At 32.7% G+C, this 27,104-nt stretch overlaps 1 protein-coding gene across 1 annotated transcript; it reads left to right on the forward strand.

Moving 5' to 3' along the window:
* The first annotated feature begins 9 nt into the window (after positions 1–9).
* On the forward strand, positions 10–19,023 carry LOC143056581 (uncharacterized). The gene is made up of 3 exons (XM_076229686.1): positions 10–63; positions 9,928–13,326; positions 18,250–19,023. The coding sequence occupies exons 1-3, from the start codon at positions 19–21 to the stop codon at positions 18,391–18,393; spliced, it is 3,588 nt and encodes a 1,195-aa protein (XP_076085801.1). The 5' UTR covers positions 10–18; the 3' UTR covers positions 18,394–19,023.
* Positions 19,024–27,104: the final 8,081 nt, after the last annotated feature.

A 27,104-nucleotide genomic window follows, 5' to 3' on the forward strand; every position in this document is an offset into this window, starting at 1 on the left:
ATACAACCGAAAGGAAAAATGAAACTAATTTTTAAAACTTTATATCTATTCAGTCATGTGACGGTAAGTGAATTAATAATGTAATTGTATTTTTATTCATAAAGGCATATTGCATATGATGGTCCACAGTCTCCTTAACTATTTCAACATCCCCGGGATTCAAATGTTTAGGCTTTTTCGTTCCTAACTAAGCCTAATTCGTAAAAGATTAATCATTCTCAACTGACATAATAAAGAACAGTCATTTCTTATATTTTTCTTTGATGAACAAGGAAGTTATACAGAAACGAAGTTCCTTTCTCTCTCAGGCACAGATAAATTATTTTAATATGATTTAGAGATCACCGAATGGTAACGAATGTATTTCAAAACACTAGGACAACCGTCGTCTCTCATCGTCATCACTACCCTTTACAAAAATATTTTCCGAAATTAAATTGACCAATTGAAACCAAACTTAGCTATAACCACTGTTTGGATATTTGGTCTAAAAAATGCGTCCAATGAGTTAACTGCAAACTTACATGGCCGACATGGCTAAACAAAAATAACAAGGAATAAGTTGCATTTTTACACGATTATTTGTTAACTTCTATAAATAGATGAAAATCTGACACAGACATAGTACCCTAAACGTTGAGATTTATCTAATATCTTTCCATCAAAAGCTGTCAGACAACGTCTTATAGCAATTATAATCACCCTTATGACAAACTGTTCCATTTCTTTTGAATTTTTACCAGATTTTTTCAAAACTTTGATAAAATTTATATACTAATATAAATAAGAAGATGTAATATGAGTGCCAAAATACTGTTGATTCATTTATTTTCGTGGGTACCATTTTTTGTGGATTGAACAAAACTTACACTTTTGTGGACATTTAATTTCCACACAAGTCTATGGACAATTTGTAATTCGTTGAATATTCAAATTCGTGGGTCACTTGTACCCATGAGATGCACGAAAATTCGTATCCAACGAAAAATCATGAATCCACAGAAATATCTCCAGCCAAGTAACAATGTATAAAAGTAAACAACCATAGGTCAAAGTACAGTCTTCAACACAGAATATTTGCTCACAGGCTATAAAAAGGCTCCAACATAACTAAATGTAAACCTAAAACTGTCTTTTAATGTTAATCTTACCGATTTGTTTCATTTTTGCTTATTAACCTTAAAACTATCTTAAATAAAGGTAGAAAAAACTTTTAACTGGGAAACATAAACAACAAGAACGTTGGATTATGTGTTATTTCCAATCGTTTGTAGTCCAAATTATTATAAAATGGATTTTCGATATCGTCATTGTTATGATAATTGTTTGGACTAGCATTGTGAAAATAATTGTATATAGTTCAATATTACATATTTGTTTGATAAGCGCGTCACTGTATGTATTGTCTGTTGAAGGAAGATGTTAGAAAAAACTTTGAAAACAACACGTTTAATAATTTCTTGCATCCGGAGCGCTTTTCTGAATTTACCTTCATCAGGAACGTTCCAAGCCAAACATTTGAAATCCGAAGATAGATAAGTTCCGAAAATCGTTGAAGAGCTATATGTCAAAAATACCTCAAATAAATGGCCAAATTCATCAAAAGCCAACTTTGACTGAGGAAGTTGAAACCTTAGTTTCATAATAGTCATCGGTTCTGCAGTTTGCAACTTGTGTCGAATTTTATGTTATTTGTTTTTGTGTTTCTCTTTAACGTGTGTTTGTGTTGTATTTATGGCACGTAGTGTTGGCAATAATTTTAACATTCAGGAACATGGCAATTGTTATTAAATAGTTCGTTTCTAAGTATGTTGTCGTCTGTGTTTTGTTTCCGTGTTCCTTTTGTACCTTTGTTTTCATCTTATAGTTGTGTTGTTTCTCAGTTTAGGTCTGTAACCTGGATTTGTTGTCTCTTTACCGATTCATATCTTATTAATAGTGGTTTACTGCTTTTTCCTTTCTGTACATAAATAATGGGCTTTGCTCATTGGTGAAGGCTGTAGATTAAAAAGTAAGATTTGGTATGTTTGTCAATGATACAACTCTCCACAATTTAACAAATATATTTTAGATTCCGTGTTACAGAAAAGGGATATTCTAAAAGATCTGAATGATAAAATTGTTGACGCAAGCTCGGATGAAGACGTGGTGGATGAAATTCAACAAACAGTTCGATTTAGATTCAAAAATTTGTCAAATTAGAAAACTCATTAATCCCTCCCAGTCGAAAAGTCATAATTTACCCGTCAATACTACCGTTTTTCAAGCTAGTAACGTAACTCCCTCTGATACACCCATGCATACCTTGATTTCACCTACAGCAAATAGTGTACCCGCAAGCGACTCCTCTCAATTGAACCCGCACGCCAATTGTTTCACGTCGACATCTCATGTACAATCGAATGCAGCCTCGTTTTATACAAGTAACCCCGCTATATCAGAGATTATGCCTATTACGAACCCGTCTATGCATATTCCAGGTTAACATTCGTCTTCTAGCACAAATAATCAGTACCACAAATTACCAAAGTTGAACTTGCCTACTTTTAAAGGGAATATTCTAGATTGGCAATCCTTTTGGGATTCATATGAGACATCTATTCACACAAATCCAACACTCAGCGACGTACAGAAGCTTAACTACTTAAAGTCACTACTACAGGGAGAAGTGTTTCAGACCATATCAGGTTTTTCTATGACAAACACTAATTACGGCAAAGCTATTTCGTTGTTACAAGAGAGGTATGGACAGACACAGAGACTCGGTTAGCAGATTAAAATTTTGTAAATCAATGTTTTTAATTTATTTTTCATTATTTCCTGTCTATTTGCATTACTATATTAACGTATTTAACGTTGCCATCACTATTTCTTTGTTTTTCTGGCAATGTGCAGTTTACTATCCATATCCATATACTGAAAAAACCTAAAGGGATCTAAGTCGCCATCTTGAATTGCCTTCCCTACTTTAGATAAAAAATAATTAAAAATATTAATAAATTACTATATACCTTACAACAGCCCTAATTTTCTTCCGAAATTATTCTTCTATCACATGCATATTTTGATTTGTGGATTAACAGAACCCTTACGCAGTTTCAGTTGCATTCAGTCAGAATATTCAAATTTCCCGGCGAAAGCAACGTATCATTCCATTTTTGTAACTTGTTACCAACATTTACATATCGACGAAACCTCTGGGCTACCAATCGGTTACGATTTAAAAGTCTATTATATATATATATATATATATATATGAATATATGATATACATCGGTACAACGGACACACATGGCTTTTACCTTTATTTATACATAATAGGTAATAGTATAGTATGAGTTGGTAGCCACGAGGTTTCGTAGTTAAGATAAATAATAAAGATAAAAAAAAAGTAGTTAAGATAAATGAGTTAAAGCTAAGGACTTGTATGTTTAGGTTCGAATCCCTGAATTCTCTTTGTTGTTCCAATAGTCTAGATTTCCAGTTTTTGTTCTTGTTTTGAATGTTATTGTGGATATTTTGTGTAAAAAACGCGATTTTGGTCGTTTATTATCGGATAATGGTTGGCTATTCCATATGTTTCAAACAAAACAAAAGTGGATTGCATAATATTGGTTCATTTTTGTTTTTATAAATTAATAATATATGGTTTCATCTGTTTTACTACATAATTTTATAAATTTTAATTCGCAAATTCCTATGCTAGAAAATCGTGATATGTCTTGACTTAGGCTTATTGCTTGAAATTTCGGAAACATACTTATTATATGCACTATATATAATGTTTTTGTCGGGTTGTTGTCCCTTTGACACATTCCCCATTTCCAATAAGATCAATTCAAATAGAAATAAGTTCGAATATGTCCTATTTTGTAAAAACAGATAACATTTGGATGTCTGATGATAATTATGAAGATCTTTAAGGGTAGACGTGTTGTGTTATAATATATTTGTATTTTTTAACCATTTAATTGTGATATCTAATTTATTATAATAGATCGTTTGACACAATATCGTGTTTAATTAAACTCACTTACAATACCTTCTAATTAAGAATAGGCGTTAATTTGCAAAAGACATTATCACAATAGTTTAAGTGATAGATACAATGGATAAGCGTTGATTCATGAAAAACAAACCATTCGCCCTGCGGGCTAATGGTTTCTTTTTCAAGAATCAACGCTTATCCATTGTATCTATATCACTGATTTACAAAATTTTAATCTGCTAACCGAGTCCCTGTGTGGACAGATACATACTATAATACAAACATACATGCAAGCTCGACTTGAGATTTCGCCGCCGATTTATACTTTAGTAAGCCTCTGCAATTATTATGACAAAACTGAAACTTACGTACGAGGTCAAGAGTCACTCGGACAGACTACAGACACTTATGGTTCACTACTGGTACCCGTTATTCTGAAAAAGTTAACTCTCTCCTTGATGATAAATATGCACGTTTCTGCAACAAAGTTTATCGACAGGTTGTATGCATTTCGATGTGCACTTGTTATCTTGATGATATTTTTGTCGTTAATTAATCAAAGACTTTTCTAAATATACTGCCCAAATTTACCCAAAGGAGATCTCTTTAAATTAATCAAATTTTAACGGTTTTAACTATCCTTTCCTAGATTAAGATATTTCGGTTTTACATGGGAAACTCCACACTAAAAAGTTACGACAAAGGGGACGATTTTTCGTTCCCTATTGTTAATTGTCACTTTTTGGAGGGTGATGTTCGTATGGCACAATCTTACGGTGTCTATATTTTACAACAAGTTCGCTATGCCCTAGTATGTTGTGACGTTTTTTATTTAAACGAACGTTATCTAGATATTACTGGTAAATTATTAAGTCAGGGATTTCGTTACCACAAATTTCTTAAAACCTTTACTTAATTCTTCCATAAATATAAGATTTGGTATTGAAGTTTGTTTGTACCTGTAGAAAACATATATCAAACGGGATATCACATCTTCAATGTTATTTATCGTGTCCGGAAATTAAGAAACGATCATGATGAACTTATCAATCCTTTAAATCAACTTATTCTTAAAGGTTACCAATTGTAATTAGATCATTGAAGATTGTTTTTATTGGTATTAATATTGATTTTGTAATCATTAAATTAAAAGTAAACTAAATATAATGATTATATATATATATATATAGACATTCATGGATATACAATCGGTCGATACCTGCGTCTTGGCATTGCACAAGGTTATGTTTTTCTCTGACTGTTTATGACGTCTTGACACTGGATCCATTGGATATTGGATGTGTACTGATTGATGATTTAGTCTTGGATGCATGATTTTTTTTTATTAGTTGTTACTTGCTTTGAACTAGCTGTCAGTAACTGCAAGTTCTCTCAGATCTGTACTAAGTGGTTTTGTTTTTGCTGTTGGGATATACAAGTACCCGGCCACGTCCACTCTGTGTAGTATTTCTTTTTGTATCCATCTGATGAATTAAGCCTTTTTCAACTGATGTTTATTATAATTCGTTCTTATGTTGTAATGTTACACCACTATCCCAGGTTGGCGAGGGATTGGATACAGCTAACATGTTTAACCTCGCCACATTATGTATGTATGTGCCTGTCAAAAGTCAGGAGCCTGTAATTCAGTGGTTGTCGTTTGTTGATGTGACACATATTTGTTTTTCCTTAATTTTTGGACATAAATTAAGCTTTAAATTTCTCGTTTGAATTATTTTACATTTGTCATTTTTAATATAAGGAGTCGGGGTTAAACTTGCTAGAGGGATACCAAAGGCAACAGTAAAATGACAATATTACATGACAGGACTACAATACAAATAAATGGGAGAACATATAGGACACCCTCACCTAACCTGAGACCGTAGTGAAACAATACAACATAATAACGAACTATAACAGTCAGTTAAAAAAGGATTCACTCATGAGATAGACACGTATAGAAATACATATAGCAAAAACACAGAGTGGACGTGACCAGATCCTTGTATAAATTCCAACAACAAAAAAGACACTAAGTACAGATCTGAGCGTACTCACAATCACTTACAGCTAGTTCAAAGCCTATAACAACTAAACAATCATGTATCTAAGACTGAATCATCAATCAGTATCAATATGTTTACAGCGTCTTGAAATAAAGAATATAGAAACAGAAACGATTTCGCCTGCTTCATATTTTACTTAACATCTGAAATTGACGATGAGAATAAGTGATAAACAAAACTTTACTCCAAGAGAGATGATTCTGAAAAAAATGGTGTTATTTTTTGGAACGATTGAACAAGTAAAATAACCCTATGGACGAGTTCAATTAAAAAAAATATGAAAATCTTGAGCGTCGAAAGCTATAGTACTCATCCACCACTAAATTTTCACAGCTACATTAAGTTGAATTGATAATTTTTATCGTGATAGTTCAAATTCCTCGATGTCACAATCACTGAAAAGAGGACAGAATTTTATTAACGAAAATTCGTTGTCCTCTGAGAAACAGATCAATCAACTTGTGATGGTGATGGTTGAATATTAGAAGGGTTGATTCCAACTCCCCCAATTTGGTACCCTTGGTTTAATAGCGTCCATGTAAGCAAAAACCATTCATTAAGAACAACAATACAATACAATACAAGCTCGGTAAGTTCGTGTCAACCACATCTCAAGCAAAAAGTAAAATCACAAAATTACTGAACTCTGAGAAAAATTCAATCGTAAAGTCCCTAATCAAAAGCAAGTGTAGTTATAATTATGACGAAATTTGGGTATAAAACCCAAGTGTTGAGCACATGGAGCAAACGGCTGTTATTTCCTTGTCCTCGTAAAATGTTATCAGAGCTGCAGTTTTGGTTTCATACCGTTATTAGTTTAAATCATTGGGTAATTTCTTAAAATCACATGTCATGATGTACTCTGACAGCAGAGGGCTGGTGCCCTGCTTTTTCAATTAATCTTGATTAGAACGTTTTTCGCAAAACATGGAATTATTTTCAAGGAAAAGACATTTGTTTAAAAACTTTCACAAATGAAAAAGACCTAAATTGTAGACATACAATCATAATTGTGTGCTAGTTGTAAAAGCTGGTAATGTTGATGTTTATCTGCAAATGATGGCGTTGTTCATATTGTCAGTCCTTTTCAGAATTGTTTTTAAATTTTTCTCTTTGATGTTCAATAGACTCTTTACAAAAATACAAATATGTATTCACTCTTAGAATAGTGGTCATAATCACATTGCACCTCTTTATTACTAGCTTCAAATGTACATATCGCCATATCGCATTACATGATTTTCACATTTCTGAAATGGGCAACTCTATTCGTATGATATCATTATAATATTATATGTACTTTAGGTATATTGTTTTTTTTTTATTATTTTGAGGACTCTCATGAATATAAGTAAACGGAATAAAGAGTATTTATTCATTTATTTTTTTAAGTTCGTCAATTTTAAAAAGCACAACTTTTAAAGGTATTTACACTAAAGATGGTGTTGTATGTATTCTAAAAATTGGTTAGATAAGACTTATATTACTATTAATTAAATACAATGCAATAGTTTCTCTTGTTAATTTCCCACGGTAGTGTAATGACCAGACGAGATGATGGGGTTGTGTTTTATGTTCTTAATAGTTTACTAATTTGAGCCAACGGACATTTTTCATAAAGACGCTCAGATAACTACTTAAATGCACACACCTTACATACGGCTATATTATATATCATTGGAAAGCTTATTGTCTGTTTCTCCCGGTCGATAATGATTAGTATGGGGCATTTTTTATGGTTTAACCAAGGTCAGAGGTCACAAATGAGCATTCCTAAATTTCGCAAGATGCTTGTTTGATCTTTTGAATTTTATGGAACAAATTTTAATAGGGTTTAGGTGTTCAAAAACATTTCATCCTCGTTTGTCTAAAGTTGGGAACGCAATCAGCAGTTGTCATTAGAGTATTATGTATTGGCTTTGTCGATAGCAAAGTATAAACATATTAATTGATACAACTGTTAGAATAATCAACACTATGACCAAGCAATTAAAAGCTTGCTTGTTTCGTTAATCACTGTTAATTGACTTTATTGTTTTAGTTTGATTGCTTCTCTTCATTTTTATTTTCAGATGTTGTATTTTAAGTATTGTCGTTTCCTTCTGTAACCATGGCTTTGTTAGTTTATTTTCAGATTATTAATATCGCTCTAACACTAGAACAAACAAAAAAAGATATAATTCCGAATTTAATGATTATAAATATTGAAAGTACGGTCAATCCATGATGATAATATAATGACATTACGTCTTCTTATTTGGTAGTTACTAAAGTAAATATAGAAAACTTGAACGCTTTTGTAGTATATCAGATTTCCTGGGATCTTTATTTGTTTATGCAATAAAATCCTGTTTTTAATCTACAATTTTTTTCTTCTTAATCCAACAAACATAACTTTACCATTGCACATGGTAAATGCAGTTGTTTATCGCAGACATGGAAGAATTCTTATTGATATCATTTTTGTTAGCTCACCTGGCCTAAAAGGCCATGTGAGCTTTTCTCATCACTTGGCGTCCGTCGTCGTCGTCGACGTCGTCGTCGTCGTTAACAATTTTTCAAACATCTTCTCCTCTGAAACTACTGAATGGATTTGAATGAAACTTAGCATGATTGTTCCTTAGAGTATCCTGCACAAAGTGTGTGCTTCGATTTTTGATCCGTCAAAAAACATGGCCGCCGTTACTTAAAATAGAACATAGGGGTCAAATGCAGTTTTTGGCTTATATCTCAAAAACGAAAGCATTTAGAGCAAATCTGACATGGGGTAAAATGTTCATTAGGTCAAGATCTATCAGCCCTGAAATTTTCAGACGAATCAAACAAACCATTGTTGGGTTGCTGCCACTTAATTGGTAATTTTAAGGAAATTTTGCAGTTTTTGGTCATTATCTTGAATATTATTATAGATAAAGATAAACTGTAAACAGCAAAAATGATCAGCAAAGTAAGATCTACAAATAAGTTAATATGACCAAAATTGTCAATTGACCCCTTAAGGGGTTATTGTCCTTTAATGACAATTTTTCACAATTTGTTCATCATATTTGCTAACTTTAAAAAATCTTCTCCTCTGAAACTGTTGAATGGATTTGGATGAAACTTAGCATGATTGTTCCTTAGATTATCCTGCACAAAGTGTGTGCTTCGATTTTTGATCCGTCAAAAAACATGGCCGCCGTTACTTAAAATAGAACATAGGGGTCAAATGCAGTTTTTGGCTTATATCTCAAAAACGAAAGCATTTAGAGCAAATCTGACAGAGATAAAAATGTTCATTAGGTCAAGATCTATCAGCCCTGAAATTTTCAGATGAATCAAACAAACCATTGTTGGGTTGCTGCCACTTAATTGGTAATTTTAAGGAAATTTTGCAGTTTTTGGTCATTATCTTGAATATTATTATAGATACAGATAAACTGTTAAAAGAAAAAATGTTAAGCAAAGTAAGATCTACAAATAAGTCAATTTGACCAAAATTGTCAATTGACCTCTTAAGGAGTTATTGACCTTTAAAGACTTTTTTCACAATTTGTTCATCATGTTGACTTACTTTAAAAAATCTTCTCCTTTGAAACTGCTGTATCAATTTCAGCCAAACTTAGGCTAAATGAGTTTTAGAGTTTCAGAGTATCTAGTATAAATTTTATATTTCATTTCCTTGTATGTCAAGAAACATAGCTCCTATGGCTAAAATAGAACATAGGAGAAAATGATTTTTTTTTTGCTTTTGAAGAAAATAGGACGATTCAAAGAACATTTAAATAAATTGAAAAGCCAAAATAATCATTGATATGAGATAAAACCAAAAAAATTCAGGTGAGCGATTCAGGCTCTTGAGAGCCTCTTGTTTGTAATATTTTTCTCTAGGTAGTTTTCATGATGTGTTTACCGTCTGAAGTTTTAATTCCGGACACCAAAAAGTGTACAGAAATGTGTCCATCAGGAACATTTATCTTTGACAAACAGTGTGTAACAACTTGTCCGTTTCGCTCAAAAAAACTAGAAACGGGGCTGGCGAGATTTTGCAATTTTAAAAACGAACTGTCGTGTCAGACTTCACTTTGTACTGACGAATATCCAAATTGTTACAGAATGGATTGTCTGAAAAAATGTCCTGAGTATACAGTTGAATACAACAATACATGTTTAATAAAATGTCCGGAAAAGGCGCCTTATCTTACATTTTATGATTGCGACGGTATTTGTACTAGAGGGAATAAATCGTGCTCAACATTGTGCCCTGAAACACATTCATATGTTTTTCGATCAGAATTTTTAATGCGCTGTCTTAAACATTGTCCATGGTTTACGGAATTAATATCAGAAAAAAAAAGTTGTAAACTATACTGTCCAACATTAAAACCGTTATTATACAATAACACGTGTTATGTTACATGTCCAGACACCGCACCTTATTCATCAATAGCAAAATCAGAGTTCAATGAAATATATTTATGTGTGGAAAAGTGTCCTGTACATACAGTCTATGACAACAGAAGATGTGTAGAGTCGTGTCCGAAAGGGAAATATTTTTTTAACAATTCATGTTTACTTGAATGTCCTGCAACTCATAAATATGTGTACCCTAAAGCGAAAACTTTGAACACAAATTCTGATTTTGCAGAATTCGTGTGCGTGAACGACTGCTCTCCAAAAATTACTTATGGCACATTGTGTGTTGATAAATGTCCACCCAGTGCTGAATTTGAATTTAAAGGTAACTGTTTAACGGAATGTCCTAAAGATAACCCTTTTATTGAAACAAACAGAGGACTGCGTTTGAAATGTGTTAGTAGGTGTAAACGGCTGCAGTTTAATCAAACGTGTGTGACTTTTTGTTCAGGAAATGCTCAATACACATTCAATGGGTCGTGTGTATCTACTTGTCCAAACGATCATCCGTTAATAGATCAAAGTGGTCTCGTTTGTGTTAAAACATGCAAAGAGAAAGACATATTGCATAAACAAAACTGTTATTATATTTGTCCTACAAATGCAAAATATGAATTCAACGGATCATGTTTGGCTTCTTGTCCTGATAAATTTCCTTTCATGGAGTCTACACAAAGAAACGTAGAGTGCGTTAAAAGCTGCAAACAATTACATTATAAAAATAGATGTGTGGGAATCTGTCCACCTGAAGCAAAATATAAGTACAACTCGTCATGCGTAAACGAATGTGGGGATGAATTACCATTTCATTACGATGAACTAGTAAAGAAGAAGTCGTATACTGACTGGTATACACCTATATATAAATATGAGCATAATTACAAATGCGTAACATTATGTCCCACAAGAACATTCCAGTACAATAACTCAAAATGTGTTTTGTCTTGTCCTTTAGACCAGAATTTCGAATTCAATGGTATTTGCTATGATCAATGTCCGGATACACATTTGTATACACAACAACAAGGTAAACATATAAGCTGTGTCAATAAATGCTCAACTCCATTAACATACAATTCCACCTGTCTGAAAAGGTGTCCGAAGGAAAGACAGTTTGAATTGTTAGGTTCCTGTGCAACAGATTGTCCGAAAGAAAAACCATTTAAAGCACTTACAAGTCGTAAAACATATAAATGTGTTGATAAATGCTCAACTCCATTAACATACAATACCACCTGTCTGAAAAGGTGTCCGAAGGAAAGACAGTTTGAATTGCTAGGTTCCTGTGCAGAAGATTGTCCGAAAGAAAAATCATTTAAGGAACTTACAAGTCGTAAAACATATAAATGTGTTGATCTTTGCAGAAGTCTGGAAATAAACGATACATGTGTGGATACTTGCCCTCCAAGTGCAAAATTTAAGTATAAATGGACATGTCTTGAGAAATGTGAAAGTGATCTTCCTTATGCCTATTACAATACGTTTGTATCTCCTAATATGTACCATTGTTTAAAAAAATGTTTCTCAGGTACATTTTTGTACAATAATACAGAGTGTGTTCCGAAATGTCCTAAAGACGCAAAATTTCAAATGAATATTACATGTGCAAGTACTTGTGATATTGATAGACCGTATGAGTTCTTTGATGGATTAAAATGGATCTGTTTGAGAACATGTCCCTCAAATACATACCTCTTCAATAGTACGTCATGTCTTAAATCCTGTCCAGTAGAGACTTTCAAATTTAAATTTGGTTGTATATATAGTTGTCCTTCATCACACCCACTTAACTACACAGACACATTTGGCACCTATGAATGTGTAAAAGATTGTCCTGACCAAACGTTTTTATTAAATGGTACATGCTTTCAACAATGCCCCGGTGATATGAAAGGCCATGTGTCAAAATGTTTAAAAGAATGCCCCGAATCCCATCATTTCATAGACGAAAAATTACAAACATGTTTAAGCAAATGTCCAGCACATTTAGTTTTAAAAAACGACCATGTATGTTCGAAAGAATGTCCAAGAAGTGCACAGTTTATAGAAAACAATAAATGCGTTCAACGTTGTAACAAATATGAAGCATTCAATGAAGATACTGCACAAGGCATAATGTGTCATGAAAGATGTCCGATTCACTTGCTATTACAAGAGACAAATAATCGATGTGTGAAAAAATGTCCATATGATGCACGGTATATAGAAAACCATAGATGCGTTCCACGTTGTAACAAACATGAAGCAGTCATTGAAGATACTGCTAAAGGCAAAACGTGTCATGAAACATGTCCGGTTCACTTGCTATTACAAGAGATGAGTAATCAATGTGTGAAAAGTTGTCCAGTTGGTTTAATTGTCGACAGTGTTTGCAAGCAAATTCGTAAATGCCCTTACGAAAAATACATAGAACATTCAATGATTGGTAAAAGATGCACACATAGATGCTCACAGAATTTTTTTCTTGATGGAACGAACTGTTTAAAAGAATGTCCTCCCGAAAAAGTGATTGCAGGTGCTGAATGTTTATATATGTGTCCGGCATCATATCCATTTAGTAACAAAGAGTATACTTATCGCAAATCACATGTAAAATGCTATAAACAGTGTCCGGATGGTCATGTTGTAGATGGCACAACATGTATTCCTAAATTTAACTGCAATAACATAATATACGACAATAGATGTTACGAAAATTGTCCAACTGGAACAGTTCAAGTTTCTAAAACCAAATGTCAATCGGTGACTATTTATGGAGTTGTAGCAGTAACAAGTGTAATTGTAATACTTCTGTCAGTTGTATGCTTGAGTCTGATCATCTTCAGTAATAAAATATTGAGAAAAAATTGTACCTTGCGAGGTAAAAAAGAACGGGTGAGTAATTTCTTATTAAATATTAGTACTTCATAATATCACAAATATATATAAGTCGAAATGTATTGAATTTCATACAGAAGTCTGTCGTAGAGTTGTCGCATATGTACACGTATATCAACTTCGTACATTAATTGGATTTGTTTTACTTTTTGGGATTCGAGCGTCATTAATGAGTCTTTTGTAGACGAAACACGCGTCTGGCGTAAATACAAAATTTAATCTTGGTATTTATGATGAGTTTATGATATAAAAATGTGACCGCACAAAAAGTACTGTTATACGACCAAAATAGACATAGGAAAACAAATTTTAATTAGGCATAGTATAAAACATATATAAAAGTTAGCACGGATGAGTCTTTCAACAAATTTAAAAATGTATTTAAAAAATAATAATACAAAGTATCATGTTCATTTAAAACATACAACTGAATAATTACATGAGATGTATGTTTCATTATAATACGTTATTCTGATTGGCTAACTAGCAATCTCTTGATATTCCTTAATCAATTGCATTACACAATGCAACTTTTCATTCATGATGACACGAGGTCCCACAATAAAGTGCACAGGTAAATGAAATAAAAACTTGATAAAAGGCGTGTTTTCATGATCCTATAGGTAAAAATGTAATTATAAGTATTGAATGCCTTTTTTTGTAACTTTATAGGGTTGTAAAAGCGTTGACCGTGCGCACATCTTTAGTATGAAGCACTTCCGCGCTTCATACAAAATGTACTTCGGTCAACGCTTTTACACCCCAATAAATTTACAAAAAAGAGCATTCAATTCTTAAATAAAAACATGCAAAAACCAAAATTACAGATTTCGAGCAGGCTTATATTTAAATATTTTTTTTTTTAAATGTTGGATAATAACAATCAGTATACCAGGTGGCAAAAAGTAAAATAACGAAAATACCGAACTCTGAGGAATATTCTCCAAACGGAAGGTCTTTAAGTTAACCTCTTAGTCACTAAAAATCAGGGATAAATTATTAATTCTAAACCAGTTTATCTGGTAAAGATCATGTTTTTCTCTGACTGTTTATGACGTCTTTATAATAAATCCATTGGATGTTGGATATGTATATTGATAATTTAGTCTTAGTTGCATGATTTTTTTATTAGTTGTTAGTGGCTTTGAACTAGCTGTCAGTATTTGCGAGTACTCTCAGATCTGTACTTATTATCTTTTTGTTGTTGGGATATACAAGTACCCGGCCATGTTCACTCTGTTGTTTTGTTAGATGTAATTCTATTTGTATCCATCTGATGAGTTTAGCTTTTTTAAACTGATGTTTATAGTTCGGTCTAATGTTTAACTGTTACACCATTGTCTGAGGTTAGGGAGAGGGTTGGGATCCCGCTAACATGTTTAAGCCCACCACATTCTGTATGTATGTGCCTGTCTCAAGTCAGGAGTCTGTAATTTAGAAGCTTTCGTTTATTGATGTGTTCCATATTTGTTTTTCGTTAATTTTTTTTTTACATAAGTTAGGCCGTTAGTTTTCTCCTTTGAAGAGTTTTACATTTGTCATTTTTGGGCTTTTTATTGCTGACTATGCGGTTTGAGCTTTGCTTATCATTGAAGGCCGTACCTATAGTTATTAATTCTTGTGTCATTTGGTCTCTTGTGGAGAGTTGTCTCATTGGCAATCATACCACATCGTGTATTTTGTATATCACTTGTTTGGATCCATTTTCTAATCTAGATCTTAAGATTGTAAAAATCAGGATTTGAGAATGGTAATGTGTTGTTATACAATGAGCTTTGCTTAATAAAATAAAAATAAAATTACGTTTAACAAAAGAGATTCCAAAGTATAAACATGTATCAAACCCTTCTCAAATCAACCCAACACATACGTATGTTGCAAACTTGTTTTTTCTTGTTTTTTATTTGATAAATATAATTTGAAAAGTGACACTGAGTGAAACCAAGCACCAACATGAGATTGTATGTCAGTTAAAATTCACGAGCTAAGCATTAAAAGAAAACGAACAGTCCGTTTAAAATGCATATTTGTAATGATTTTTATAAAGGGACTATCTCCAATCCTCTAGTGTCTACGTAGTGTGGTCTAACATCAATGACATACCAGATCGTACTAGACAACCTTGCCTTATTGCACACGAGTATTGATTGAACATGTGGTAAACATGCCTGACAGTTGGGTTACTAATCTATTTTCAGATAACTTAGAAAAAGTAGTAGAACACATACTGGTCTGTAACAAGATTTTACTACTAGAAAATTGTTCTTATAAAGTAAAGTGACGTGTGCCCTTGTGACTAGTTGATCTTGCAATCCCCAGAGTCGACAAATAAATTTATTAGATCTGTCGTCTGTGACATGCACACGAAAACAAGTTATGATACTGAAGAGAAGATTTTACAAACCCAGAGACTCATTTACAGTTGTTGAAATATACTCATACCTTTTTCTGTGGGTTCTATTTACTCACATCTATTAAAAGTACATACAAGTATTACTCAGTACTATTTATAGGTTAGACAATACTTGGTCATGTTCTATGAAGATTTGAGCCCAAGGCGAAGCCGAGGGCTAAACACTTCATAAAACATGACCAAGTATTGTCTGACCAATTTAGAACATATTCACACTTTCGAGTGACCTTACAAAACTATCCTTCCCCTTTGTAATATTCAAACCTAAATAAGAGTTCACTTTTTATAATGAACTAAATATAAAACATAGCTAGGTAATGATCATTTCAATGGATGAAATGAAATAGCACTGACATAGTTTGTGAAAGATAAATTGTTTTTCTTCTGCTTCAGGTAAAATATAATACTTATATATTTTATTTTTAATTTTTAAAAGCAACACAATGTTATATAAATCCCCTTTTTGAAATTTGATTTTTTTTTATAAATATAAAACTCTCTGTATGAATATTTGAATTCAGACCATTCAACATTAAATGCTTACTTTTTATTGATAAATTTAAATGTATTGTGTTTCTCCGAAAACTATTCTTTGCTTTATATATCAGCAGTCTGGCATTGTGTTTTTTTTGGAAGAAAAAGAAAATAGTCCCCTCAAATGTAAGGTATATAAATTAAATAAATATCATTTTATTTATCCTTACCAATTGGTTTGTTGTGTTCCCTTTATATGTGTACCATTAGAAAATGCATGAAATTTTGCAAAATTCAAAATGTTTTTATTTTAATCTTTGCTCTCTCATCTTTCATTAGAAGCCTATTTTTCCAAGGAAAATGCCTTAGGGGATTATACACTTCGTTAGTGTAGTTATTAAGAGTTCACTTTCATAATTAACTGACAATGAACATTCATTCATGTATAGCATTTCATAGTGGATGGAAAACCATGTACTATGAAAATTAGAGGGCAAAAACTGATTTTTCATTGGACGAGAAGGGGTGAGTATGTTCTAAGATATGATTACGTAAGTATTTCTGATAAAGCTGGCCAAGGACTAATAACAAGGCCAATACAGAAATACACGTAATAGTATCTATAAATTAACCACAGTGTTACAATATTTTTACCTTGAAGTGGAACTATCCAAATCTCAGTTTTCATAATGATCTGGTGCTGTTTCCATATGCCTTCAGAGCATTTTCTCATCTGATGAATATTTCCACCCTTTCCAGTCACTAAAAAGTGTTACAATTTTAATTTAGACGCAAAACATAAATAGTAATTGGAAAGGTACTGCCATTGCATGTGTTATGCAGGAATATATTTTAAAAATAATAGCGTAGGAGTTAAAATCCCTTAAAATTAAACAACTAGGACTATCCATAAGCCAAATGATCAAAGAACGAAGATTTGCATGATTACAGAATGCATAGGACTGGTTCGGGTTTAAAAATAAATGACAGTTTACAAAAAAAAAGCGAAAGTAAAGTTAATCGATTTGTAGTATTTGTACCATCGGCATCGTGAAATTTAGTCCAAATAATTATGACGTCTTGAAAGGCTATTATAATTTTTTTCTTTGACGCCTTACTTCGACGTAAGCCGTCAAAGCAAAATAATATAATTGCCTTTCAAGACGTCTTAATTATTTGGACTACGTGAAATTATGAGGTCATCAAGAAATGAATTTTGTGATAATCTATTCGTTCCCCCAAACCTGAAATATTATAATTCAATCGTCTGCTTTCAAAATGCTTTTTAAATTAATGTGGCCTTCTTTAGCCTGAAATATATATGCTATACTGAACTTTACAGCATGTTTATGATGTCTAAATAATAACTGCGTCTTCCAAACAACTTTTTACTTTCAGTTTGTGTTTATCGTCACTTTCGATATAAAAACTAGAGACGTTCCGGAATTCTGTATTTGTGTCAACTCGGCCAATATAGAATAACTCGGCCAATACAGAAAAAAATCTGTATTAGCCGAGTTATTCTGTATTGGCCGGGTTTACACCTTATATTAAATAGGCAGTTTTCATCATAATAAGTCCAATAACAGTGTAGTTAATTAAAGAAAGGGAAGAAATTCCAGCTATGGGGTAGTACTAAAACATCACATACGCACAGAACAATAATTTGAAAATTTCATAATTGAGTTGAAGGAAGTTATAATTCTGGCTCAAAAATAATAAAAACCAAAGTAGGATCAACTGATTGGCTATCATTTGAGCAATAATAATATTCACTGTGCTAAATTCGCTAATCGATTAAATCCATACACTATTAAGTACTCGGGGCAACATTGCTCGCAGTAAATATCGTTCCAATAACCAACCTTTACTTCAAGAATAAAACGTTTTTTTCCAGTGTTAAAACAGTTTAATAAGTATAACTACTTGTTTGCATTCTACCACCATATTACATTTGTTATCTGCTTATGATTTATTAATGTATATGCTAGTTTTTTTCCATGTCCTTTTATTTGATTCCTGTACTGTTTCAGGCTTCAACCAGGGCTGATGTATCATGGAGGCAGTTAACACAGACAGATGATTTAGAAGCAACGGAACTTAAAGTCTTGAGTGAAAATGTAGACCCTGTGTTACCGGCAATGATAAAAGAACAAACACTTGCAACGAAAATTTAACGAAGTCTTTGAAACAAGAAAGTGCTAGACAGAATATTTCTACAGTATTCAGATCTCGAAAAACATAGCTTCAACAAAAGAGAAAAACAATGCAAATTGATAATGCCATACAAAACGCAAAAAAGAATAAAAAGACTGAAAAAAATAGACCATATAAAAAACAATTCCTGATGGGTGGTAGCATGTTCATTTTATTCCTTTCAGATCACATGTAAAATTTGCAATATAAATCACGCAACATTGTCGTTTACAGTATTTCTAGACCTTTATAAAACCGTTTGTTAAAACAATAAAAATCTTTTAGATTTATTGTTATAACTTTGAAATATGTAGATCACATTGCAATTAATCAAAGAAACAATATCAACTAAATGTAAGCGTTAAACATTAAAAAAAAGAGACTTTTCCTCTTATATCATCTAAACGTTATATGAATTGTATTAAAATGTTAAGCTATGTTGGTTCGGACTCTATGTATAAGTGTCTACCCTAGAACCGCCCAACGAATAGATTTAGGGAGAAAGAGACCAATATTTACCGTTTCTATGGATATTTTGTTTTATAAACAAGTGTGGACACAGATCAATGTGGAAAATATGTTTGAATGTTTGACGGTGTTTTCTAATAAAAAAAATTTCTTTAATCAATAATCTTTTTTCAATATTTGGGTTTTATGTTCAAGATTATCTTGGAGGAGACACTTTATGTACACAATATATGGATTACCAAATGATTCTGTTAAAATGAGTTCCACTACTTTGCTTTTAAAAAAAAAATACTAAAAATTAGTAGAGGAACACATAAGCTGCATTTCTACATTATATGTAATTTTGATATGCAAGATGGTTTGTAAGAACCTGTATGTATGTTCCTCTCGTGTGGGTCTAATTATGTCCATTGTGGTGGGCATTTCTTTCTTGGAACACTGTAGTCAAGGATCATCCCAGTATCATTAGTGAAAGACTCCCTTTACATGTTCGACATTGTTTCTTAGATGTCTAATAGTTCAAAGTGATGATAATACCTGGCATGCACATGGGGCTAGATGAGCAGGAAAGTACACTTCTGTTGTATCACACATATATTTTAATTCTTTCTTTGAAATTGTCTTTATCTTAGATTCTCCATGGCCCGGTTGAAGTTATATGAACATGATAAAAGACAAATTTACCAGAATGAAATAATTGTAATAACATGGTAAAGCCAATTTATTTGTTTATGATTCTTAATTTCTCTAAATAGATTATGACAAATAGTGTAAGACTATAAAAAATATGAATAAGGTTTTGCAGAATTATTCGTTTCAAGGTTTTTGTTATGTGGATAGACATCTATATATCTAAAATTACGAGGTCCAATTTGTCAGCCGTCATCACGTAAAAACGACGAATCAAAGAATTCAACTTTATATATAACTAATATAGTACAAAGGTGTAGATTAAAAATTACACCACTCCAGACCCTTTTGTTTTCCACGTAATTAATATTGCCAATAATTAAGAAGTTCCGGGTCGAGTCCGCTACCGATACCAATAGTATATTCACCTGTTACCTTATCTGTACGTTCCGCATCTGACAGGCGCACCACCAAACGGTGTATTCAGGATTAATATGCTATATACACGGGTCATAATCACAGGGTTGACACTACTAAATTGTCAAATTGTTACCTATTGTAGTATTTTAATCAGCAAGACTTTCTAAGATAACAATACGAATACTAAAAATCTGTGACTAAAGATAAGGCGTATAGGTACAGTTTTCAATTTGTTAGCGGGCATGACGTAAAACAGCGAATTAAAGAATTCAACTTTATTTATAACTAATATAGGACAATGCTGTTGATTAAAAAATACTCCATTCCAGGACCTAATGTTTTCCAAATAATTAATATTACCAATAACTGATAAGTTCCAGTTCGACGGGTTCAAACAGAAAGATTTGAAAGAAAAGAAAACTGTGTATCTTATAATTGATAAGTTCCAGTTCGACGGGTTCAAACAGAAAGATTTGAAAGAAAAGAAAACTGTGTATCTTATAATCGGCATGACTTTATCAGATGACAATACTAATACTAAAATAAGGCTTGCGCATAGTTATATACTTTAATTCAGTCATGGACCCGCGATATCACGGGTGTGTTCTAGTATAAATGAAACTTGTAGGATGCAGTTTTGTTGTGTCCATGCTTTAAAAATAAACGGTGCTGTAATCCGTCAATTAACATCAACACAAATTAAAGAACCTTAGATATGCACATCTATATAGTATGTCCTTATTATCGACACATTTTCATGAAATTCTGTTGTGTGGTTTCAAAGGAGTTGCGATGACAAACTGTTGCAGTAGTATATTGGGGGAAATAAGTTCAAAGGGGGGTAACTCCTAGAGAAAAAAATTGAATCATAATTTCCTGTCAATATGCACATCTACATAGTATGTCCTTATTATCTAAAAACTCCTCTGAAACCATACAAAGTCAGAAATATTTGTGTATATGACGTATAAATGTAATGTTTTGTACTTCCTAAATTTGTTTTTGACACAATCTTTTTTCCACAGAAAATGCCAATTTTTGAGAAAATATCCAAATTCGGAGACCGTTATCGATCCGTGTCATATACGCTTTCGCGCATGCTCAGTCGACGTACTGCACGCAAAATTTAACTTTATATATCAACAAGTATTAGCCTTTCAAAAAGGGCTATCCGTCTCTTAGCTGATGAAAATGGAAAGTGTTCTCGCATTGTAGAATAATTCATTTACTAGTTCATCCACGTGCATCAATCCACACACGTGAGGTCACACGTTATGAAGTAGTTACATATCGTTTAACGTTGTTGTTTACGAAACTCCAGAAGATTCAGCTATTTATAGATAAGAGTTACCTGTGTACCAATATCATGAATATGCATGTTTAATTATCAGGCAAAATCTAATTGCTAAAATAGAGAGGACAAATCCAATACTCTACGGAATTGAAGGACATTTACTAGGTTTGGATTGTCATAACCAATCAATAAACTTTGATTATTCACGTCTCGTAATATCTTCCAATCAGGTAGTAAGAAGCATTCACGCACTGACTGCCTATCGTTCAATTCTTAATATCGTCTCCGAGGAGACGATAATAATATAGAACAATGGTGTAGATTAAAAATTACACCATTCCAGGCCCTTTTGTTTTCCACATAATTAATATTACCAATAATTAAAAAGTTGCGGGTCGAATCCGATTCCAATAGTATATGTCACAAAATTACAAAAAAATGTACCTGATCCCTGTAACATAATCTGTAGTGTACATTCCGCCTCTGTCAGGCGCACAACCAAACGGTGTATTCAGGATTTTCTATAAACTCGGGTAATAATCACACCTGAGCTTTGTCATTATACAGGGAATAACTATGCACCTTATTATCAGCGTGACTTTACCAAATGACAATACGAATTCTAAAAGTCCAGGTTAAAACTAAGGGGTAGGTTCTTTAATTCAGTCAAGGACCCGCAATGTCGCGGGTATGGTCTAGTTAGCCTTATGCGTTTCGTCCATATGTATGAATGACTGACCAGTTCCACTCAGGACTCTTTAGTAAATAGTGCAAATGGTTAAAAAGGTGACAAAACCACCTAGCATCATATTCCAGGTAGCAATGTTTGGTATATTTCAATGTACTTTTTTATTTGGCTATCTGGATGCAAATTATTTGTTTCAAATGCATCTAAAATAATTTGATCTATCTTAAACTTTTCATGCTCTGTGGATGCTGCTTCAATAATTCCTGGTTTGTTTTATAATATAAATACGTCTGAACAAGTAGCTAGTGTTTACATCTTTTAATTGATTAAATTCATTCATTCGAACTGATCACTATCAAATAGCTCCTTATTCTTATATTGTTATCCTTATCGATGTATTTAATAACGACAAATAAAAAAGGTACGCGAAAGTGTGGTTGTCTCATTAACAAAATATCGAAATAGGGATATGCAATGATAACATCACCAATTATGTTTAGCCCAATGACTTTGTCTATTCATATTTTCCCCGGTGACAATTTGTCATTCATCTGCAGAACAGAACCTTTATAAAATGCTGCTGTTGCCAGGCTGGTGGACCTGGAGAAGAGGACAGGGAATTAAGACTGTCAATGGCAAACAGGATATCTTCCATAGAACATAAATTAACAGGTTTAATAAACGTACTTGACATTCTCCGTACAAAGACATCGGATTTTCATAAAATCCTACTTTGAGTTCTAATTAGCTCCTAAATAACACAGAAACTGTTTACTTGCGTAGTGGTATTAATCATATGTGGATTTTTTTAAAAACTGTAAAAGAAACTTCTAGAAAGTTTTTCTGAAATGGAGTTCTATAAAAAATTTTGATTTTCAACCCTGCTTACCACCATTCCCCATGTGAAATTGATAAATCATTTAAAAAAAATAATGCACAACGCTTTTAACATAAAAATGGTAGCATACGCTATAAATTTATAACTTTGATATACCATAAGGCATATTTTGTTAATAGTGAACAAAAAAGGTTTAACATGCTTCACAGAGGAACAAGTGATCAGTATGCTGGAGTTTCTTATTGACAACATATTTGTTGAGTTTGGAGGTAGACCTTTTCAACAAATTGTCGGCATTCCTATGGGAATGAACTGTGTGCCTCTCCTTTCCGACCTCTTCTGATTTTCATTTGAATCGGAGTTCATTCACACACTTATCAAAAATAAGAATATCAAAGAAGCCAGGTCATTTTATTTCGCGTTCAGATATATTGATGATGCTCTTTCAATTAACAATCCAAACTTTTTTAATTGGGTTCCATTAATATATTCCCCAGAACTAGAAATTAAAGAATGAACATACACGGCTTCCTTCGCCTCATTTTCAGCATCGACTTTGATATATACGGACATCTCAGTACCAGAATCTAAAACAAAGGAGACAATTTTGATTTTGAAATTATCAACTCCCCCCACTTAAGTTGCAATATACCAAATTCACCTGCATATGGGATAAACATTTCCAAACTTATTCGGTATTCAAGAGCTTGCAGCTCCTACTCAGAATCTGTAACATGACACCAGTGTTTGACCAGACAGTTTATTTGTATGGAGGTATGTTGAAGAACGTCTCGTTCTTTTTCTCACCAAGTTCATTGGAAGGTACTAAGAACCTGTTGATATATATTCCGTATCAACTTGATAAATGATACACGACGGTCTTGAAGTATAGATTCTAGGTACTAAAGTTGTTTATCATCTTCAGAACGTGTTATAGAATTTTCCTATGGATTTTTTGTGTGTTCAAGTCTTTCATGTTCGCCAATGTGGTTTGTCTATGTGCCTTTTTTTTGGTTTTCTGATACAAATGACGTGGTCCTGTTCTTATACATACCGTTAATGTGTTATTATGATATGGTATATTTTTTAGATTCTTGCCTTTATTTATTTGCTAATGTGCTTCTTTGTTACATATTTGTTTGTTTTTATAGTGATTAAAATTATAACACATTGTTGACTGCTGTGCCTCTATTTTTGAAAATTTTTTACTATTGTGTCTGTTTGTTTTGTTCACCAATCGTTGTCAATATAATGAAATTTAATGCAACTGTCATACAAGTAAGAGGGTTAGGTAGCTAACAGACCAGATTGAATCCAGCATTTTCTACGCGGGAAACCGCCTCTACCAAGTCAGGAATATGACAGTTATTATCCATTTGTTTGATGTGTTTGAGCTTTTGGTTTTCCATTTGATATGGGACTTTCCTTTTGATATTTCCTTAGAGTTCGGTGTTTTTTTCTAATTTTACTTTTTACAGAGATAAAAATATGTACAATACAACATATTTTGCATGTGTGAAATATTCATTAATGAATGTACTTTAACCACGAGGACAGACTGTAACTGATAAATAATTTATTGATTTTCAAAATGTATCTAATAAGACAATATTAACTGTAGTGAAAACATTATAAAAATTAAGAATATATACATTTGTACAATAATAATGGGGTAAATATATATATATCATCCTTTTTCTAAAATAAGATAGGACATTACATAATGAAACTCATCGCCGATGTGAGTAGTTCAAGTTTACCATTTAACTTTTTTCAATGCTTAATTCCAGTGTCTTGAGATTCTATATTGATTTTGCCATATATTTGACATTCCAAGATTATAATAACCATTTATTATAAATTCCATAATTATTATAATTAATATATATCAGCTTATATCACAAGTCTAAATTTAAAACAACGTTCAAACCTATGATTGCGTTGGTTAAAACAGCAATTTTTATACGTGTTCCTGTAAAACAAATTTCGTTGTAAAGGGGCCTAAATATTTCATATAAATTGATATACATTAATCATAATAACTATGGAATAGAAAACTAAAGGTATATTTATAATATGTCTAAATAACAGCCCAATAATGTCAGATCTGTAAATTTGAGAAATCAATTTTATGTTCTTCACGGGCCGGAATTCGAACTCATGCTACTGAAATATCGTGGCACCATATCGCCTTGCACTATGCCCAACGCGCTAGACACTCAACCACTTAGGTTCGACAAAAATCAAGCTTTCGATGTTACCATGCCTCGTCAGTTTTAATCTAGTGCCGTAACACAGTACATTATATATAGGCATGAAGATCGAAAATTACAAAACAGCTTAATTATCTATCGTAGAGGATCTTACAAATTAATGTAGGATTCAGTCAAAGAAATATTAACAACAAAGTCTGAATCAATGACAAATCTACGAAATAATTTATCCATCGGATCACCAGTGATGCTGATACAAGACTGAAAACACATTCTGTATAGGTCCGGTAAGTGCCGGTTTTGGTCTCAAATTTCATGTTCATCTGAGGAAAAATTTTGAACACTTTTTAAACACTTAAATGTCTATTTCAATTGATTCAATTATTTTTTGTGAAAGGTTTTAACTGTTTCACTCATTAAAAACGCCACGATTCTAGCTAAAATGTGAAAAATCTATCAAATATGCCAAAAACTGTCACTTTTCATATGGTTTTTGTCAAAAATGAATGTGGCCGCATCCGTGTTCATCCTGACCTCGACCTTTATATATGTTATGTATTACCATTAAACACAACTTACATTTCAATATCAAGAATGAACACGAATGTGGCCACTTTCAATTAAGACGGAAACCGTCTAAAATTTAACTAAAATGCTGAAATTGTGAAGATTTCAGTAATTTAGCATGACTTAATGATGCAAGTATCCGATACATGTGCATTGTAATGCCAAAAGCAGCCCATATTTATGTAGCAGAGGCATTTTACCTTCCAAAAAATAACTAAAAGATTACATTTAAATAATTTTGTAAAACTGCTATATTTTGGGGCCAAAAATGGGTCTTACTGAACCTTTCTTTGAGGATGCGAATTTTGTTCTTCCCTTCCTAGGATTCGAACTCATGCTACTGAGATATTGTTGCACAAAATCGCTTTGTACTACAACCTAGGCTCGACAAACATCACGCTTTCGGTGGCAGGATTTTTCATTTCCTTGCCAGTATTTATGTAGCGTCGTAACACAGTACTTAATATATAAGGCATAAAGTTTGGATATTACAGATCAGCTGAGTTATCCATCGTGGATTTATGTACAGTCACAGAAATAATTATATTATAAGAACATCTAAACCAGTGACAACTCTACTACATATTTTATCCATCGAATCACCAGTGAGGGTGATACCAGGCTGAAAATATCAGATCTGTAAATTTGCAGAATCAATTTTTTGTTCGTACCTGGCAGGTATTCTTTTTATCAATCCTAAGTGGTCGAGTTTTCTAGCGCGTCAGACATAGTGCAAGGCGATTTGATGCCACGATATCTCAGTAGCAAGAGTTCGAATCCCGTCGAGGGAAGCGCCGATTTGACATTATTTAGAGAAATTATATATATTATTTGAATTGTTTATTAACTTTGGATTTACTCAGTATTTATTTCAGAATCATATCATAGAAGAACTAGATTTGCCATTGCAAGCAATAGCGGAGGATGTCACCCCGTTCTTGACATTGTCACAGTAGCAGCAACCAGTTTGAGTGTATCAAAGTCACATGGCACGTCTAGTATACATGCCTTTGACCCCCCCCCCCCCCCCTTTTCTCTTCTCGTAGACTAAGAGTGATGTCTATTTATAGTTGGGGAACGCTTTAAAATCTTAAATTAGACACACGCTTGAGGAAGAAAGGTGCTGTCACGTGATACTGAAGTATATTATCGTGGAGTTAGTACATTACTATTCTTTTTAGAGGGGACCTTGGACAGACAACATGTGTATATATTGACGGAGCGGCATACTAACTGTTCATTTTATTCTTCAATATCTCGCGTATCACACGATACAAGTATTTTATCTTGTACAATTTAATTACACGCTTATCGATTGATTTCAGCTAATGTGTATATTTTTGCAGGTGTTCGATTAACGGATGTGTACTTTAATGCAAGTGCAGAAATGTCAATTATGTGTTCTCTTCATGTTTCTCTCTCTCCCTCTCTCTCTCTCAGTGGCGATTTTCTCTTCAGAGCACGATTTTTGTATAGAATAGAAAGAAGCACGTTAAATTATATATTCGTTTTCTTCTAGCATATTCTAGAAGATGTTTTGCACATAGTCTTCATCACAGAATTTTGTCTCAAAT

This window comes from Mytilus galloprovincialis, chromosome 1 (genome assembly GCF_965363235.1).
Source record: "Mytilus galloprovincialis chromosome 1, xbMytGall1.hap1.1, whole genome shotgun sequence".
Lineage (NCBI taxonomy): Eukaryota > Metazoa > Mollusca > Bivalvia > Mytilida > Mytilidae > Mytilus > Mytilus galloprovincialis.

Coding starts and splice junctions, on each gene's coding strand:
- LOC143056581 (XM_076229686.1), top strand. CDS start 19: ATGAAACTAATTTTTAAAACTTTATATCTATTCAGTCATGTGACG. Junction 64..9,927: donor ATCTATTCAGTCATGTGACG/GTAAGTGAATTA, acceptor ATTTTTCTCTAG/GTAGTTTTCATGATGTGTTT. Junction 13,327..18,249: donor TGCGAGGTAAAAAAGAACGG/GTGAGTAATTTC, acceptor GTACTGTTTCAG/GCTTCAACCAGGGCTGATGT.